The sequence below is a fragment of the Poecilia formosa genome, unplaced genomic scaffold, assembly GCF_000485575.1.
Source record: "Poecilia formosa unplaced genomic scaffold, Poecilia_formosa-5.1.2 Scaffold2, whole genome shotgun sequence".
NCBI classification, from domain to species: Eukaryota; Metazoa; Chordata; class Actinopteri; order Cyprinodontiformes; family Poeciliidae; genus Poecilia; species Poecilia formosa.
Window position 1 is genome coordinate 550,205 of NW_006799941.1, and position 20,523 is coordinate 570,727.

The 20,523-nt window shown below is 39.3% G+C and overlaps 1 protein-coding gene across 2 annotated transcripts; it reads left to right on the top strand.

Annotated features, from left to right (window-relative positions):
• Nucleotides 1-6,108: 6,108 nt before the first annotated feature.
• Nucleotides 6,109-20,138, top strand: inka2 (inka box actin regulator 2). 2 transcript variants are annotated; one of them, XM_007548242.2, is made up of 2 exons: nucleotides 6,109-6,550; nucleotides 16,999-20,138. In XM_007548242.2, exons 1-2 carry the CDS (start codon nucleotides 6,479-6,481, stop codon nucleotides 18,256-18,258), a joined length of 1,332 nt encoding a protein of 443 aa, XP_007548304.1. In that variant the 5' UTR covers nucleotides 6,109-6,478; the 3' UTR covers nucleotides 18,259-20,138. The 2 variants fall into 2 exon arrangements, with proteins under 2 accessions (XP_007548304.1, XP_016525319.1); XM_016669833.1 differs by lacking the exon at nucleotides 6,109-6,550 and adding an exon at nucleotides 15,221-15,637.
• The last annotated feature ends 385 nt before the right edge of the window (nucleotides 20,139-20,523 follow it).

The following is a 20,523-nucleotide window of genomic DNA, read 5'->3' on the forward strand; positions in this document are numbered from 1 at the left end:
CAAAGCAAAGTTCGGTAACACTTTATTTGAAGGGGGTTGAATAAGACTGTCATGACACTGTCATAAACATGACATAACACCTGTCATGAACATGAATAAGCCTTCATGAATATTTATGACTGTTGTCATAAAGCGTCATTTGGTAAATTATGACACTTTTAATACAAAGTTGACATTATTCAAAATGTCTTTGTTATGACAACTTGACATTAACCAAGAAATCATTACTGTTTAAACTTTACCTTTAATAACATAAAATTACCTGATTTTTAAAGTGCAATCAGTAATACTTTTATAACAAATTTATGTCAGTAATGATTTCTTGGTTAATGTCAAGTTGTCATAACAAAGACATTTTGAATAATGTCAACTTTGTATTAAAAGTGTCATAATTTACCGAATGACGCTTTATGACAACAGTCATAAATATTCATGAAGGCTTATTCATGTTCATGACAGGTGTTATGTCATGTTTATGACAGTGTCATGTCAGTCTTATTCAACCCCCTTCAAATAAAGTGTTACCCAAAGTTCTTCTGCCACTTTGAACAATATTAAAAGTCCTTTAAATATGTTTTTTTTTTTTTGACACTGTTAACATTTAAAATATTAAGGGTCAGTTGAGACATGACATTTATAAACAATCACAACTGGAACAAAATCTTCATATTAAGGCTTTTTGTAACATCTTGCATCACTTTCAACAGTTTAAGGGAAAAGTGCCGTCCTCATGTTAAAGTGACTAATAATATTCTTCCTTCTCTGATAGATTAACCTTTAAATGCATCATTTGGTCACTTTTTAAAAGTCTTGGCACTCCTGTTTGTGTTTTTCTTACAATTTTTCCTTTCAAACTTAACTTTTCTGTCCTTTTGATGTGCATACAGGATTGTGTCTGTTTGTTTGTTTGTTTGTTATAACAGCTTTGAAGTGCCAGAGAAAAATTAAAATCTGTCACAGAAATCAAACCTCGATCTTCTTCGCCTGTCACATTCTTTCAGCAGTTCACAGAGCTTGACATAGTGGAATTATATGTTTCATTGTCATATACGATTAAAGTTGATAATCCCATCCAAATAAAAACATTATTTGTGTTCTGACTTTGATGAATTCAACCAATAAATCCAGCTAATCTAGTCTAGAAGAGATCCTGTTCAAATGTCTTTGTCATCATGTTCCTTTGTGTTTAGTTCAGATTCCTGTGTGCTGATTATTCACTTTCTCTCCCCTCTCCCTGTTTTGCTTTCCTCCACAGCTGTTCCAAATCCCCCTTACCAGCTCACCTGCATCCAAAATGACTCACATTCACAATTTAAATACCATATTATACATTTTCTGATAATTATTTGTTTGAAAATGAAGTAGGCAGAAATATAAACTCATTTAAGCCCTACTGAGAAAGTTTAAAAATGATCATAATTGTCTCAAAAAAAAGCTGGATGAGGACTTTAGTTTATTTGAAAGCTTTTTACACATTAAGAATGACTAACACTCTCCGGAAACAGAGCAGATGAACTTACAAACAGAAGAAAAATGTAACTGCAGTAACTCGTACCTGGCTGATATGATGCACCAGGTCCGAGGCACGTTATGTTTCTGAAACTCTTTCATGTGCTGGACCAGGTGCATTGACTACGCTCTCTCTCAACCACATGTGTGACTCCGATGATCTCTGTGCAGCCCGAACCCTGTTATTAGTGGCTGTCTGGCAGACGTCATCGCACGCAGGAGGAGATGACTCAAACACAGTTAGGTCAGCTTAGAGGCAAACACGCACATATCAAGCTGCTTTAATCAAATCCGTTTTATTGCCAAGGAGAAGCAGCTCAAGGAGCACATCAGATAGAGAAAACATGGTCTTCTGTTTTAGGCATTTGCTGTATAATCTGTCATTATATACACATAATGTAAAAATAAGTTTGGCAACTGGAAGAAAATATGGAATGTAATTTGTTTTGATCTTTATGTGTTTTATGTTGAATAGTCTAAACATATTTGTTATTTATTATTTGACTGTTCTGTCTCAAGTTATATTAGAATTTATTCGAGATAAAATTATAAAACCATATTTTCTTCCAGCAAACATCTGTCTTTTGACATAATCATTGGAAACTGGCACTTCTATAAGGGTTATAAGAGGGACAGACATGTAACCAGCTTTAAAGACTGGATATAAAATTAAGTAAGTTTATGCTAAAAAAAATGGAACAATTGGTTTATTGTGAGATTTGTAGTGAGTAAAATAAACCTTTAGATGGCAGCACAATAACAGCTTTGGTAGAAAGAACCATTCATATAGTTGAGATTCAGATTGTTGACTGATTGGAATAAACAACTAATACCTGACTCTACAGAGTTAAATCTGAAAACGTCGCAATTGCTATTTTCAATTTCAGAAGAGTATATGACAATGCAATAATCAATCAGAAGGAATTCTGGGAATTAGTAATAAAAAAAATTGAAAAGTTACATACGTCTTATTCAAAAGATTACCAGAGAAACTTTATTGTCTTTAAACTTAAATTATGTATCACACAAATAATCACAATTACAAACCCTTTCACTACAAACGTCTCTAAAAAAGCCGGTCAGGCCTCAAAGCTAAAAAGACCTCAACTTTTTCTCTGTAGTGTGGTTTTATCCCTGGTAAAATAAGTCAATCAGTCAATAAGTCAGACATTACGTCAATTCAGTATTTGATACTCATGTTCAAAGTATGAACATACGTCATCCTGTTCATAGAGGATACGCTTTATTATGGCTTCTCTCTAAAATGTGTGAAGTGAAAAGAAATGACATAACATAGAATATATTGAAGAATCTCAAATTGAACTTCTCAAACTGATCAGTTAATCAGCATGCAGTGATTTACTTTAGCTAAATGCATTATACTCAGAGGTGATACCCAATTGCATTTACAGTGAAGAAACGAGTAGCTACTGGTTTTAAATTACTTCTTTAGTTTTGTTTAATGCCAAAACACACAGGATGTGTGTGGGTGTACAAAGGTATAATGACTTAAAGAATGCAGACTCTCCTCCAACAGTATGGTTTCATTGTAAAGTATAATGAAGCTTTGTCACTTCTTAATCCAGTTTTGGCCTGAACACAAAACTCTTACTCTGAATGAGTCACAATAAGGATTACAAAGTCGTCTCAAGTCAGACAGTTGGTGCTGCTGCTCACTCTGTCCCGGTATCAACGCTGAGCGATCTGAAAGCATGTTTCCTTATCCAGGGCGGTGGACATGCTGACAGCTGGGAGGAAGCAAAGGGGAAAGATCCTGGACAAGAAACAGCTGCAGGTTGGGGTCTCAGTAAGGCTGAATCTATCCTGTGAATCACAGTGAAACTTGTCTGAAGAGTCAACACTGAGATGTGTCACCATCTCAGTGCTGACTTAAAGAAAACACCAAGCCTCACCTCAGTTTTAACACCTCCAGCATTTATTTTTTGAAGGGGATGAACTTTTAATACCAGTCAGAACCATTTATTCAGAGTTTTATATTATAAACATTCGTCAGTGGTTAACCAAATTCAATCTGCAAATGGGAGAAAAGACCTTTGATGAACAAGAAATCAAAAATACTTCAGTTTTCTGTGTCATTCAACTAACAGATGTTGAATATTTGATTACCTGAGTATCATTATAGTTCAAGACCTTTGCTTAAATAAACACTTACTCAATATTGCTTCATCAACAGAGTTTATTTTTGACCCTTTTTAGCTCAGGGGAAAAGGGAAATTAGTTGTTTAGAAGAAAATTGTTATCTGATATATGTTGTAAACATTGTTCATGTCTTTCTCTTGTAATATTTCCTGAAGGAATTGGGTTCAAAGTTAGAATAAATAAAGTGGAAAAAAATGCTTCCTGTTTCTGGAAGACTGTGCTTTCCTGCAGCTTTGCAGTAAGTAGGTTATGTGCTGATCACAATCTCGTTCTATTCACCTGCATAGAGCACACGTCTTTCCTCTATAAGCTACTTTTATTTTTCTAGAAAGCTTGCTGCTCGTTTCTGCACCCTCTCTCTAAAAGGGTCACCACTTTGTTTAAACTTTAGTGATCTCTTTATCTGTTTGTAATGTCTTAATAAGTGTCATTAGGATGGCCTAGTGATTGTAAAAAATTGCTAACCACAAATAAAATGACGTGGATACAGTTTAATGAAGAGAAAAATGTCAGCTTAAAACTTTTAAAGTTTTATGATGGCTGACAGAATCAAAACCAGTTAAAGCTGTTGTGTTTATTCCCCATCTGCGCAGCAGGTTCAGGACGTCTTTATTGGTCGGTCCATCTGGATGGTTGGGCTGAATTTTAAAACTTCCAGATGACAAAAATCAGGACAGGAGGGCTGAAAGCTGAGAGTATCCCTCATTCTTTAGTTCACCTGTGAAACGTCATTCAGCATTTTACTTTCAGGGGGCACATAAAACAGACACTCCATGCAGCCAAGAGTGAATTCTTTGACAAAACTGAAAAATAAGATAAGAAATGAGGGGCAGAGTAAACTTTATATAATATTTAGTGTGAATTGTGATTCACACCCAGAATATATTTAATAATGTAAAAAAATAATAATAATACATATGTAGATCTGAAAAGTTACTTAGCCCCCAGGTGTCAATACTACAGAACTAAGTCGCTGTAATTTCAGCACAAATCTTTTGAGAAATGTCTTTCCCTGCTTACCACACCTAGAAACCTAACTTTTTCATCCAATTCCCATTTGGATTTAGGTTTAGACATTCGCTGAGCTTTGCTTAAAAATAAATATACTTTAATTAATATAATGACAATGAAGAGATTAATGATAATAAATGTGTCATTATTCTGCAGGAAGAAAACCCTTTCACAGGTTTTCTTCCAGGATTATCCTGTGTTTAGCTGCATCCATCTTCCTATGAGATCTTACCATATTCTCCTTCCTTGCTAAAGAATAGCATCCCCTCAGCATGATGCAACAACCACCATGTTTCACAACAGGGATGTTGTTTGGAGGGTGATGTGTTGACTTGAGTTTGTGCCACACATTGTGTTTCACAATATAGGAAGTTCAATACTGCTCTGTTTTGGCCAGAGCACTTTCTTCCACATGCACAGACCCATTCAATGAATTATGTCAGGAACTCTGTCACTACATGAAACACATTCTATAGATTAATTACATTGAGATTGCTTGAAAGCATCTATTTCTGTTAATTGTGAGGCTTTTCCACTTACAGCAAATGTAAATATGACATTTAGAATAGTATGTCAGACCCATATAACTTGACTATGTTCTGTATAAAAATGACTGTATGCTGTCTGCCCTGCTTGATTTGTTTTAAACTGTAAATTGAATTTCTCAAGGTAATTGTTTTCCTCTTGCCACTTTTCCAAAGAGAAGAAGAGATTCATAGAATCATTATTAAATTCACCCACCTGAGCTGTGAATCTCTGCTGCTCCTCCAGTGTTACCTTGGGTTTCAGATGAAAAGAGGCTTTTAATGTTTGCATGGCAGTGTATTTTACCTGGTTGGATTATTTAGGCATTTTTTCCCTGTCAGCATTTTTCAGGGTAAACCAGACAGGTCAGCTCCCCTATTAAACATCTCTTCGAGATGTTTAATAGGGGATAATTAATATGCTGCCCATGCAATCTTTTCAGCTGACTGGAGGAATATAAATATCTTCCAGACTGCCTGTCTTGCATATACAATTCTTTCTTCCCCGCCAATAAAATCTCAAATCCAAGCCAGTGAAACAAAAGCTCCAGGATCAGGTGTTTCCCTTTAGAGTCTGCAGAGAAGGTGGCCAGGAAACTGTCCCTATAGCTCCTTTTATGGCACAGTTATTATGGAAACATCCTCCTTTAATTTCCTACACCAACAGAGTCAGCAGACTCTGTAAATCTATAATTACATAGCATATTTATATTTATATCATATTTGACTGAAATATTTCCAGAGGTTTTGATTTTTCTACTCAAAGCTCCCTAAAATCTGTTTAAGCTACAGCGGATAAATCTGCTCGCCAGTGATAAATGATGGATTTCTGGTTCATCCTGGTTTGAATGAGATTCGCTCTGCTCTCAGAGGCTTTCTCATTGGAGGGAACCGGATGGGTAACGTAAGCGGCTGTCTTGAATGGTAAAATATGAGAGGAGGAGGAGGAGAAACAGAAACAGGAGATACACAGAGATTGGCAGAGGGAGACCATCAGCTTTACAGCGGGAGAGGAGGAACGGACCATCGCAGCCATAACACGGACGGACCTCATTATCATTTTTTGGAGTAAACACATTTTCGTCATCAGCGGCCATCGCGTCATTACGCGCATTCCTCAGCAGGATTTGCGCATTTTTTTTTCTTTTATTCCAGACAGTCCGCTGCTGATTTCAAATATCTCTGCACAGGGAAATAGGTCCTCTCAGTCATGTTCGAGCTGGTGAAGCATTTTATCTGACACTTTGAAATTAAAAATAACAAAAATAAGTCAAATGGAAGAGCAGAACTCCAAACCGGAATCCAGAAACATGGACGCGTGTCTGAGAAGACTCAAGCAGGAACTGGTAGGTTCTGGTTAATACACCTCTGGTGTTTCTCTTTTTCGTTTTTTTTTTTTTCACAACTGAGCTATTTTAACTTACATGTCATTAAGAAGACGTGACAGTTTAATAATTTGTCTTTAAATCATAATTTGAGATTAAATATTTTTGCCTTGTTGCAGACTGTATCCTGAAACAGTTCTGCATATCAAACTCTTATGTTTCTTTGGCTGCTATTGTTTTTATTTGATTTAGCATGTGCACCTATTGCATGTAAGCTTTATGAATGCATTAACCTGCATGCTTAAGGCAGTGAGAACATCAGAGACATGTGCACACATCCCCGCTCATTGTCTGCACATCTGGGGCAGATGTTTCAAGCCCTAATGAGCTCTGTGTTGCCCCTTCTTCCCAGTCAGCAGGAGTCGTTTTTACCCTGCAAGGGTTTATAAATTCTTGAACGTTTAAAATATCTTTCATGCTGTTCACACATGTTGTAGTAAATGTGATTGATTTCCTGCGAGTTCAGAGGTGTGAGTACAACTGGCAGTCGTGTTGAGTTTCATCACAACCTCATGTCCTGATTTGAATTTATTAGACTCCATTATTCAATATGTTAACATCTGTCCACTGGCGACCCGACGTGTTTGATCTCAGCTCGAGTTTTGCTAACTCTTTCCTCGTTTTGATATAAAAATCTGTGAGGGGAACCCTTGCGTCCAGAATCATCTGGCAGGGATGTGCTGTGGAGTCAGATTCAAAGGAGCATTAACTGGCACAGATTTCATTTGGAATCCACTTCAAAGCAAAGACAGATTTTTTTCTCTCTCTCTTTCTCTCCTCTTGGGTCGGCCACCAGCCTCCTGAAAATCCTTGGATGGCTGTGTGTGTTTTTTTATGTTGTTTTTTTTTTTGTTTTTTTTTTTTAAGTTTAATCTTCAGGACTGGCGGCTCCAAATTAGTCCCATGTCTGTGAAGTGGCACTTGAGGTGGCGCTGATGCCAGAGTGACGTGTTGTGTCATTGCTGTCGCATCCCAGTTCGGTAACATTGTGGAAAAAAAGTGTCGTGGCATGCAGAGGATCAAACGAGAAGAACAGAGAGCAGAAGCCGGTTAAAAACCGAGGCAGTGTCCCCCAGTAAGCAGACCATGTGGGGTGCAATCTGTTGTTCAGAAAATAAAGGGTGTCTATGCCAGGTTTGGGAGTGTTTCCTCCACAGCGACTGGTCTCCATCTAATACTCGAACGAGAAGGAATCTGTGCTCTGACTGCAAAATACATGTCAAAAAATCTGATAACAGACTTACAGCTCACATGGATAGTGAATTATTGCACTGCGCCACTGTTATGCAATATTAAAGCATTATGCATTTATTTGACACATTTTAGCAAGTCATTGCAAAATCATTGCCAGTTAAACCAGTGTTACCTCATCCTGATCCATCTGGATCCACTGCCTGCATGTTTTTGAAGATTCCCTGTTTACCTGAGAAGGTTAGGGACACATCTGAAGCACGCTGGTTCCTGACAAGGCATGAAACCAGAAAGCAGTTTTTGATTTGGGCAAAATTCACCACTAAATGATACGCCTCTCAGCTTGATTATGTTCTCGTTCTTGCAAAACAGCTTCATTTGATTGCACTGCAATACAAGAGTATCATTTCTAATGCTGAGGAAGACGATGCAGTTTATTTCTCAATAAGGGGGTTGCACAATTTAAGGAAGCACCCTGTTAATCAGACTGAATGGTCAATTAGTTTCAGCTCATTACTGACTCTCCCTTTATACTCTCTTTTTAATGTGGGGAGGGGATGAGATGTTGTCAGCAGAAAGCAGCAGGGAGTGATATATCCATCCTGGAAAACATTAAGCAGAATCCAAGAAATTGCTGTAATATTCTCAAGGCAGAGTTTTTATTTTAAGCTGGAACAGTCTGCACAGCAACCTGTGTTCAGTTCATTTCTGTCCACATAACAATACAAAACCATACAGTTCAGGTGATCATGTAGTGTTAATTGATAAAAGTTATATACGTATAGAAATATAGCAGATTTTATTGAGTGACTGACTATAAAATCCTCCTGTACAGGCATATTGTGTGAAAATGAATGGAAATAGCAAAAAAGTGTGAAGACAAACATATCAAAGCTTAATCAAGGTGTCAAACATACCAAAACATGGACAAATACCTTTTAAATTTAATGATACATACCTGAACATTCATTTATTTTGTATAGTTTTAGTTGTAAACAGACACAATTAATTTATTAATCATAAAATACTGTTATTAAAATCATTTTGACACTTCCTTAAGAACAAGAAGTCCATTGTGTTTCTAAACTCAGTAATTAGGTTTAATAAATTCAGCATAGACCAAAGCCTCTATTAATAAGCAATTTTTTTTTCCATTATTGAGCAGGTACATTGATCTATTCTGCCATGCTGTAAAGTGAGCATAGTAAAGTCTGCAGTTTCAAATACCAGATAAAAATGTGAGAATGGCATTTAAAGTCCTGCTGAACCCTGTGAAACTCACAGCTTTAGCTTTAGATAAAAGCGCTTTAATGTTGTAAAGGGTCAGCAGTACCAGTCTGTGTAGGTCAGAGTCAGGTCATCCTCAGACATCTGACCCTAACACCGACAGGGTTTATGGCTATTTTTTTCCTAACTTCTTAACTCAGTCAAGCTGCCAACAACCTTTTTCCTACAAATCCATTTTCTTGTCAGGAATGTGTCGTCGTCGCTCTTCTTTCTTCTTGAGAAAAGTCTGTCAATATCACTTTGTTCTTTTAACTAGGCTCTTATTCATTGTGCAGACAGCAGTGAGACATTTTCAAACGCATGCATGAATCATGATTCTTATAGCAGACAAAGAGTCATTCAAAAAAATAAAGCATAAGCCCTTCCTGCCTACTCAAAGATAAAAAATACAAACACTGACATATTTTTGACTCATGTTGTCTAAACGTGGGGTTTACACCTGTCTAACAACACTACTGAAGACACAGAAACACAGATCAAGGCTTTCCACTATCAGGACTGCTGAGGTAGATTTATAGTCATTATCATCTTTTTTTCCTGTCATACCGGAGGGGAATTTCTAAGCCAACTATCACTGGAATTCAACACAAAGCCAACAAACACAAAGTCATTAATCGAAGAGAAACACCAGCAGAAAACCTGTGGAACCTTCTGGAAAGTCTCACCTTCGCCATGTTTGGGCGTTGAATCAGAAAACATTTCACAAAGCAAGGTAGTGGTTTAACTCTAAGCCCGTTTGTTTTGTTCCTCCCTCGTGGCTCCTGTTCTGCCTTTCCTTCCCCTCGGCTAAAATTGGCCCAGCTCTCGGTGGCAGCTGCGAGGTTTGCCTGGGTGATCATTGTGTTTGAGACGGAGCCACAAGCCTGTAACAAAGCATGTTTATCACTGCGGGCCAGCGTACATAACCTGTTTTTTTTTCATGGCTCACAAACTTGAATGGCCGTACCCAAGACGTGCCACAGTTCAGCTCTTTTTCTTGAGGGAGTCGAGTGGGTAATTATGCTGCTGCTGTGGCCACACATGGTGCATAATTAAGTCCAGTTCGTCCTTCTTTCATTTCTTGTGGTTTCTGATGTCATTGAGGTTTAGTGCAGTATTCCTTGTACATGTTTGCATCGCCATACTGCTTAGTACTGGCCTGCAGAAAATCTAAAATTGTTCAGCTATTAAGTTGGAAGTGCTGCATGATCACGGAAAGCAACAATAAATATGAATGGAAAAATCAACTGAATCAGTAAAGTCGTGGAGTGACTAAAGTATTTGTAGTTTGAAATGGTAATTCAAGGTTTATAAAGAGTTTTAGACTTGTCTCACTCTAAGGTGGTCCTTGTGCTAAAAAAAACTTAAATTGTTCTATCTTTGTGTTTTTGACACAGTTTAATAAATCTTAGACTATATTCTAAATCGAAGTAGCACCAAGTTCAAATGTGACCAGTTTACATATTTTGAGATTTAACTTAAAGATAATCCAGTAAAGTCCAGATTAGTTTAAAAAAAATAAATCTTCAAAGTCACCAAGTGCAGTAAATGGCACTTATTTCCTACAGTGCTATTACTGTACACGGCACAGCAGGATGCCTCTTTCCCACTGACTGCACTTACAAATGAGCCATAGAGAACTTGTAACGTTTTTGAAGTGCCTGTGGTGCTCCCCTTAGGCCTTGCTACCATTTGCAGTGAACCATACTTCCCTCCACTGCTGCAAAATACTTTGTTAGTGAAAGTATTTTCACCAACGATTACTCACTCATAAGCTGATAAAGATCAATCACACGGAAAAGAAATGCCTACAGCAGTCTACTGAGCAAAAATGTTACATTGGCCGAATGAACGGCATTTGTTTTCTCACTGCCTTACATTTCTACCCTGGTTACTCTGGCCTGAAATCCTTTACATGTTCTTTTCTGAGTATTTGTTTTACCCATGAAAATCTCTGCAGGCACACAACCTCCTGCCTCTATATCCAAAGTAAAACATCGTCAACTTCTCTGAGCATGACGATGGTTCATCTCCTGGATTTTTCTCTTCATTTGATTTTAAAGGAGTGTTACAAATGTATTTGTATTATGATACAAAATAACAAACATCAAACACTTTGTGTATTTGTGAATATCTTTTTTTGGTACGCTGGCCCATTTAGTACAAATTGAACAGCAGTAATAGCTTCCTAACGTCTGGAAAAGTGAAGCTGAAAGTCATCAGCAGTCACATCCATGCTCTTCAGAAAGTGCTTCTGTGATTTTGCACTCCTTTTGATGTGAGAGGGGGGCTGAGGAATTTTACAGCCCACACACACACACCGCTGACGTCAACTGAAGCGCCATCAAAGGTCTACGTAGGGACTGATGCTTCCAGTGAAGATTTGCAGCCAAGAAAGACAACAGATAGAGTCCCACTCTGTCCCTGCTCCCCACATATTATCTGCCAAAGAGGATGATACGGATCCTAATCATCGCCAGCCTCCCACAGCAGCAGCGTCACTTCTGATGCTATAAACGAGCTCTCACAGGAAACAAGTCGTTAAACCACCTCCCTGTTTCTGAGAACACCATCACAGAGTCTAAGTGTTGGGCGGCAGGTTCTAGATGCAATTTTAGATTGGGTCTGAACTGATTTATTTTAAAGGGATAGTTGTTGTGACTTTCTAGCCTTCCTTTGGTTCATTTCTAGCCAGGTAGAGTGGAGGTGTTCACTGCTTTAAGAAAGGCACATTTTAAAAAGGCATCAGGATGAGCCTGTGTCCCAGTTACTGTGGACAGATCCCCAGATAAACATTGAGTTGAGTTACATCAACATGAATGTTTCTGGTTTGTTTTTAAAGGTAACAACTGAACTTAAATTGAATATCAAATATGTAATTGATTATATTAGTGCAGAGTAAGATTAATATGATGCATAATCAGCACCTACTAAGACAAAAACAGACACTGCAATGGCTGCTGAGATTATATTTACGTTTCACTTACAGAGCTTTTCAGATTTTCCTCCTCTGTGATTTTCTGTGATACTTGGCTGCAACTACTATTTTTACATAAATGAATGGGATCAAACCGAGTAATAGCTAAGGTTCCAGCTTTGTTCATGATTAGGCACCTGTTAAAAGGTGGGACGTATCTGGCACCAATTTAACATCTTGCCCTCAAACTTGATGTGCTAGAAGCAAGAAGAATGAGAAAGTGTAAGGACTCTGACAAGAGTGAAGCTGGGATAAATAGATGACTGCAGAGCATTTCTAAAAGTGAAGTATCTATAAAATTGGCCCAAGGAAGGAAAAAGTGTAGAAGCAGCAATACCCAGGGTCTTTGATGCATGTGAAAATGCCGATTGGGTTTGAACTCCCCAGATTTAACTCTTCTAATTGAGCATCTGTGCCAGACACTGGTTAAAATCTTTTTGAAACTACAAGAAGTAGATATTTAAAATAAAAAAGATTCTTTGTTCAACGCTCACTCCCTGCAGGAGTGAGCGTTGAACACCATCTATTCCTAACAAAAATTTGTCATGACATCGTGCAAGAGACATTTATGTCCGATGTTCTGTTGCTCAAATGATTCATGCTTGTTTCTGTCCTGACTGATGGCCCCTGAAGGCATTTTGACCAGAGTCACTCTAAAAGCCTTCATCACCAAAAAGGCATTCATTATCCTGAGCACAGTCATTTATTTTATTTCACTCAATGCTGTTCAGCTCTGCCGCTGTGCTTCATCATCATAACCTCAGGCCCCTCCACAGCCACAGAGACCTTCTCTGTATCCCGCAGACGGACAGTCCATTCCTGTTTGTGACCCACACAGCCTCACCATTCATTTTTTTAAATTTTGGTTGGGTCTGGAGGGAGGGTTGAGAACATTAAATATGTGGTTGCTGGTCAGCTCCTTGCAAACAGGAAGACCTATTTGGGGCTGATGACCTCGGCCTCTGGAGGGTCTCCTCTGTTTACCCAACCTCCAGCCAATACCAGGCAACAGCAGTAAAAAGTCTCTATTTCGAAGCCAAAAACAAGAATTCTGTTTATTTTTCATTCTGTTTTCCACTAACAGTGAATTTTCATGCAGTCATTCTGGTTTAAGAGAAGACACAGAGTTCAATGAAATGGGACAAGCTTGAGCATGTTTGAAGCTCAGTATGAGAGGAAGAGCATTGCTTTGTTTCTACTTCCTGCATTCTTACCACATGCAGGAATTTGATGCATCTGTACACATATTCCAACTTCTTACCAAAAAACAATAAAGATTACACTGTTCTCTTAGATAAAATGGCTCAGAAGTTCTTAATAAGCTTTCATTCTGCACTAATTTAACTCTGGCGGTCTTTGTCCTTAAACACTGAAGCATTCTGCTCTTGATTGGCAATTATGTGCGCTTGGTCGACTCCACTGCAGCCAGAAGAAAAACGTGGGGGTTGACTGGCTTGACTGGGCTTCTAAAAAGAGATCTTCTCATTGAAATATATGCTTGATGGATTAAATCACTGAAATACTTGGAGGCTTAAGCACATAAAGAAGGCTTAGCTAAACTTTGCAAGACTGTCTTAATGATGCAGGCATTTCTGGGTGAGATTTCCTGCAGCCCAATTTCATTCCACTTCTCTTATTTAATAAGCTTTGACATATTTCTGCGTCTTTTTCTACTACAGCAGCTTCTGTAGGTTGTGTCAGGTCTTCTATGTCTTGTTCCTAATAGGCCCCTTAGCTGATTCACACATTGTAATCATAAGGGCTTCTGAAAATGTCTGTGACATTCATGCCAAAACTAGAAACTGCTGCAGGATATTATTCTAAAGTTGCCTTTTTAGCCTCTTGAGCAAATATAAGAATGCAGGTTGAAAAGTCTGACATATTTGGGCCAGAAAGTTCAGCTCTGAAGTGGCAGCAGAGGAGCGCCCAGAGTTAGTCAGCATAATGGGGCTTATTTTTTTTATTTGTTCCCCAGAGTTCAGCATGAATCATTAATATTCCCTGGGAATAGAGTTGCCAGTAAACAATGGCTGTATTTTTGTAGGTAATGCTTGCATTTTGGGGATAATGCTATGGCTGTATGGGAGTGTTCCAGTTTGCACTTCCAGACAGGTGAGGTTATTTTAGACTGCCTGAGAACAGTTGGCTTTTGAGATAATATTTCCAAAACAGATTTAATAAATTTAAGTGGTTTCACCGGCAGCTCAGAGTGCAGTAATCCCTGCTCCCTATATAAACTTTACTAAAGGCTCGTTTCTGCCTTGGATCCAACGTAACAGAGCTGCTTCTGTCATCTTGTGTTTCGTCTTGTTGATGTTTGATGTGGAGTAAAGTAAACCATGATTATCTGCTGATTCTCTGCCTCTCCCAGGACACAGACAATTATGGCAAATAAGTCAGCCATATGTAGAAGGCAGGGAGACAAGAGACAGCCTGATTGTGCTAATTACATGTACCTTTACTGCCTAATTCAGAGAGCCAGCAGGAAGCTGGAAGGCTTTTATTCTCAGCATGTGCATTAATGGCCTTATTATCTGATCTTCGAGGTGTTTCATGCACCCACTCATGTGTCATATGCCAGAGGGCAGGCGTTTAAACCGGGTCTTTACATTGTTTAAGTGTCAAGCTGAGGTTAAAAAACAAGAAGATTTACATGCTTATTACAGTTTTTAAAATGCACATAACAATGATTGTAATGATAGTAATTTTTCTAACTTTTCTGGTACAGGCTTCTTTTCTCTTTGCTCTTTTTCACAAAGCTATTTTAAATTGATAATATTCATAATGTTCATAAATAATGAACTCAGTTGCAGTCAACTTGCTGGTAAAATTAACAAGGTGTGTGGCAGCATTTTTTGAACCCAGAAGAATAAACACATATGAGTTGTGAGAAAGCAAGAAATCTTTGCTCTATGTTGAAAATTAAAATGAAATGTCGATATTTTTTAAATCTAACCTCGTTTTTGTTGTCATTTTGCAAGACGAATGTAAGATTACAGATCTACAGTTAGAAAACCAGCTAACTTATGGATGAGGCAACTTTATGACAGTTCTTTTCTTTTTTTTTTACTTTTTTAAGCCATTTTCCCATTAAATTAGAAGCTATGTCACCGACCGCCTCTCCCCCTCTCCATGTCCTTTAGGTTTTTCTCTTTCTTTCCACTCTGTCTATAGCAGCCTGGTGTTGTTGTTCCCATATTAACCCCCTACCACATCCCTGGTGTTCTTATGGTGTCATCCATAATTGAATCCATCAACAGTTTTCCCTTGAACATCCAAACATATGGTGAGGAATCCTTTCCCATCAGCCCCACCTCTCTCTGTTGCTGATCACCCGGCTGACTCTCACCACCCCTCTCACTTGCTGTCGCTCTTCCACCCCATCTCATTGTCAATCCATTTCTGCCTGACTGATCACCACTTCCATTGCCCTCTGAATGGGGATTATAGTCTAGACAGGCAGAGCTGATTGGCTGTGAAGCCCAACGGTGTCTCTGTTTTGGATGGGGATGACTATATATGGGGGCAGACTGATCAGTTTGAATGGTGAGCAACACTGACTGACTGGCAGAGGTGTAGGCTGACAGGGCTATCTGTATCTGCTGTCTGGTGAGGTAAGGCGGGGTTTTCTAAGCTTAAGTTTAGAATTTGTTCAGTTACTTGCATTCACAATAGCTACTTATCTCCCATATCTGTCAGTCATAGTAATTACTTTGGCAGTTTGGTTGATGCGGATGACAGTTTGTAGGCATGCTTCAGAAGTTTCACATTGACTTTTCCCACACAGTTTGGCATGTTGTTGCAATTCTTTGCATTCTTACCTTCTTCTTCCCACCAACGTTTTATTATTTTTAATAAGTAGGGCATGCTTACCTGCAGGCTGAGTCATCATCAAGTTGCTACTTTCAGCAGTGCATGCATGTTCACAATGTTAATATAAACCTGTTGTGTCAACAGTTTAAGGGAAAATTCAAACTCGCTGAGGAAGTTTGTAGAATCTCATGCTTGCAAGTTAAGACACAGGTCAGAGTGTTGCCTCTGGGTTTTTTTTATCTGCCTTCAGGAGAAGACGGTTAGTCCAAGTCACATGGCAGAAGCACATGAGAGCAGGAAGAGAGAGAGAGCAGGATAAAAGTATATTATTAGTGCAGGATTAGAGGGAACAAAGGTGGCTCAAATTAGCAAGCGAATATGTGGTCAAACAGATGGAAGGAGAGAAAAAGAAAATGAAGATAAAGAAATTGAGGAAGAACAAAGAAACTGCTGCGTTTTGCAGCTGTCACTGGTTGGGTCCTCTCATACGGAGGCCATATGGGATATCGTCATCCAAAACTAGGTCACATGACCACACATTTTAACTGGAAATGAGGAGCACTGGGTTGATCTGATGGTTTCAAAACCTTGTACGCTTAGTATTTAATAAGCCTGTTTATAATGTCTAACAACTTTTTTTATGTTTATTGATTAAAATCAGAGCATGTTTTTATTTTTCTTACCTCGGTTTTTACTCTGTAAGATAGTCAAAATATTTACATGCCTTGAACCTTTTTAGATTTTGTCACATTACAACAATAAACTTTAATGTCCAATATAAAGTATCCTGTAATAGTGCTAGGACACCATCACTACTATAAAATAAAGCTCTAGCTGTATGTTTAGAGTTGTTGTACCTCTATACACTAGTATTAAATTTCTGACAGATACTTACTTGAGAAAACCAGGAGTTTGCTCAAACCATCTACCATCAACCTACTAATGTTAGTCAGCTTCCCTGTCAAAGAAAAGATTGCCACAGATGACCATGGCTTATGTGTGAATTGGTGCTAAGGTTTGTCATTGTAATGTGACAAAATGAGAAATGGTTAAAGAGGTAGAAATCCTATGCCAAGGCTCTGTAGCTACTAAAAGTTGAAGTAAAGTCTTTGCTGTTTTTAACCTCTCATCGTTATTTCTTCTTTGCTCTCTTTTCTTGCAGCTGTCTATGAGAGAAGCTGGAGATGGCCTCCACGCTCAGATGAATTCAATGATGGGAGCTCTCCAAGAACTCAAGCTCCTTCAGGTCCAGACAGCGCTGGAAAGCCTAGACATTTCAGGACGCCCGATTAACCGGGGAATCCCACATCCTGCTTCAACTACCGCTCAGCTATCAGCTGCATCAGCTTTGGGTCTAAGTGAAAAGCACGAGTCCGTCCAAAGACCAACCATGCCAGAGGAACCCAGCACCAGTCCGGTGCCAAGTCTTAGGCTGTCCTTGGACAGCAGAAACTCCCTAAGTAGGGATGATCAGACTTCATCAAGAAACAGAAGCAGCATGGGATTCTTCTCTTCTTCAGCTTCCAGTCTGGAGAGTGAGAGTGAGAGCGAAAGTCAAAGAAGTGGTACAAGCACAAGAAGTGAAAACAACATTGAGTCAATACCCAAAAGGTGGTCTGGCTACACTGCCCCTCAGGTAGACTTCTATGGACCAATGGTGGGAAACCCACCGCCAGAGCAATACCCTCATTCCCAGGCTCCTCGTCATGCTCAGGTGGTGGATCTGCCTGGGATCCTGTACAGCCTCTCCAAAGAGGGACCTTCTTTGGACAGCGACTACTCCCAGGACAGCGCAGACGATGCCAGCGACTGGACATCATCGCTCATGAGCCGCAGCCGCAACCGTCAGCCCCTGGTGCTTGGCGACAATGTATTTGCAGATCTTGTAGGCAACTGGCTTGACCTGCCTGAGGTGGAGAGAGAGGACGGAGAACACGAGGCAAGGAGGAAGAGAAGAGAGGAAAGGACAACAGAAGGAGGAGAGGATAGACCCGACACACCAGCCCACCCTCTTCGCCTCAGCCGCTCGCAGGAAATCTGCAAGAAGTTCTCGCTTACCACAAACATCTTCAAGAAGTTCCTGCGCAGCGTTCGGCCCGACAGGGACAAACTCCTCAAAGAGAGGCCTGGCTGGATGGCTCCAGAGCTGTCTGAGGGTGACCTTTTCAAAAGGCCTAAAAAAGCGGCTCCTAAGGCGTCAAAAGGCAGCTTTTATCTGCCCTTCTGGGCAAACGGACAGCAGGGCAAAGGGAGGCCCTGTCCGCATCTAGCCGAAGCCGAAAGAAAACAGCAACCGTACCAGCCCTTCCCCCAGTTCTACCAGCAACCATTCCCAGGCATTTATCTAGACAGGAGGCAGCCAGAGATGGGTCTGGAGAAAAGGCAACCCTTGTTTGACTATAACACAGCTGTGTGGGTCTAACAGTGAGTCTCGAGCCAAAAGGCTGCCAATGTTGCCAGACTGACTAGGAGACAGGTGCTGGGGGTACGAGCGGCTCTGATGGAAGGAGTGAATGGATGGATGAATAAGAGGCTGGGGTATAATTACATCTTTCAGAAATGATCTGGTACACTTCCAACACCTCCAGCATATGTCCCTCTTGCAACTCAGAGATTATCAGGTCCAACAGTGAGTCTCGAACATTTGTATGACAATCTGAGAACCTTGTGTTCTACGAGTGACTGAAAATGTGCTGCAGTGTGTCTGAGTCTTTTTCAGGATTTATGCTTAAGTTTTGTATTTTTCAGATCTCTTCACACGTGTGCACACGGATTGTCTGGTTGTCCCAGAAGATGGTACTTTTGACATAAACATCCTTCTCAGAATGTCACCAGAAACTTTATAAAAGCTACAACAGACATTTTTTTCATTGTTACACTCTCCGACATGACTCACATTACTTCTCTGCATCTATATACAGCAACCACCAGGAGTCAAATTGCATTGCTACAGTTTCCATATGTGAAGCTGTTTACAGCTTCGACTGATTGCACTGCCACTAAAGAGTCCTGAGCTTCCTTTTGTTTCCAAAAAGGCCTTGGAAAGTCAGGTTTAACTGGACCAGCCTCGTTCACTCTGCTCAGGAATTAAAAACTGAAAAAATACAAGTAGACACTGCCACACTTCAATCAGTCTCAAATATATGTTAGTAAACTCTTCCTTGGATCTAACTTTGCTCAGACAGACACAATATGATGCATGTTCAATTCAAAGTCTGCACTAAATAAATACTGCTGAGCTTAATTTCATAATGGACAGAATCACTTTTCTTTTCAGTTTTGCTGACAGCGTTGTCTCACAGTAAGGGGGAGGAGGTGAAAGATGGCACAGCCAATTGTGAACACTGCCTAACCGGCGGCCATCTGGTACCCAGCTGTTACTGAAATCATGTCTGTGGCTTGAAAAAGTTGCAGAACAAGCTTGTTTAATCCCAAAGCTTTATGAATGATCGGGATTATAATGGTGGTGTTACATGTTGCACACATGCTGAACTGTAACAGAGATGAAATAATAGATGGTTGGAAAAAATGACCAGCAGCCATCCAAGCGATTTGAGGTCAACGTACCTGATGTATAGATATTTGTACATAGCTGTCACCAAACAAACAGCGGCAATAAGAAGCACTTACTGTAATATGCCATTGCATGATTTTCATTATTCTGTGCAGATATGAGTATTTAAAATACGGTCACAACATTGCATGTAAAGAATGCCACAGTACTCGGATTTACAGATATTACTTTTCATAAATAGCATCAACAGCTTTTTTCACAACCCCCCTCAGGATTACAGACCACACTGCCCACTCTCACTCACAACACTCTGCTGATAATGGAGGACCACTGTTATGCAAGGACAATCTGACGTTCTTCACTTATTGTAGAAGAAGAATATTTTATTTCTGTGTGTCTTAAATGGGGTAACAGACAAACCATTTCAGCCAGCAGGGATTAGGCCTAAGAGGTCTTTTGAGTGTCTTGGCCAGAAGATCCATATGGCGTATTGTCTCAGTATTCAGGTCAATACATTCTGCTCATTCAGAGGGTCCAACACTCACACAGACACATACAGATTTAGCTAAAACAAGACACAGCAGTCTGAACTGTTAAATCACTCAGTTTGTCTTTGTAATTGGAACATTTGTTTCTTCTTGGTAAAAATGTTCTTCCGTGTAATTTTTTTGTGATATTGTTGGTATTTTTCACCGGGGTTCTGCGAACCGTTTATAGTGTTTATGTGTCCTGTGTGCTGTAAATCTGTCTCTGACTTTCTTAAATTAAATCTGCTTTACAGAAATAAATATTTCTCTGTGTTTTTACTTTTTTGCTTAGATAGAATTATGACAGCAAAACTTAAAAGTAACCTATGCTCTCTTCTGAGGTATTTTCAGCAATTTCACACCTTTACTACATATACAAAAAACGGCAAGATAAAAAAGTTATATTGTTTGTTTTTCCTGTGTCTTTTAATATTATGACAATCAGGAAAGAAGTTATATAAACTAACATTTGTTTAATTACATGTTACAATTCCATACAGAAGCCAAGACATAATGGCTTTTTAAATGTCTTTTCAGTTTTACAGTCAATCATTATTTTGTTATGCATGGCTGGAGTTCAACAATGTTGCTCATGTTGACAAAACATAACTGCCAGGTTTGGGTTGGGACAACACAATGGATGAGA

Bases quoted from the DNA above. Each gene is read 5' to 3' on its own strand.
- inka2 (XM_007548242.2), top strand. From the start codon at position 6,479: ATGGAAGAGCAGAACTCCAAACCGGAATCCAGAAACATGGACGCGTGT. The intron at 6,551-16,998 runs GTAGGTTCTGGT...CTTTTCTTGCAG, and splicing joins GAAGACTCAAGCAGGAACTG to CTGTCTATGAGAGAAGCTGG.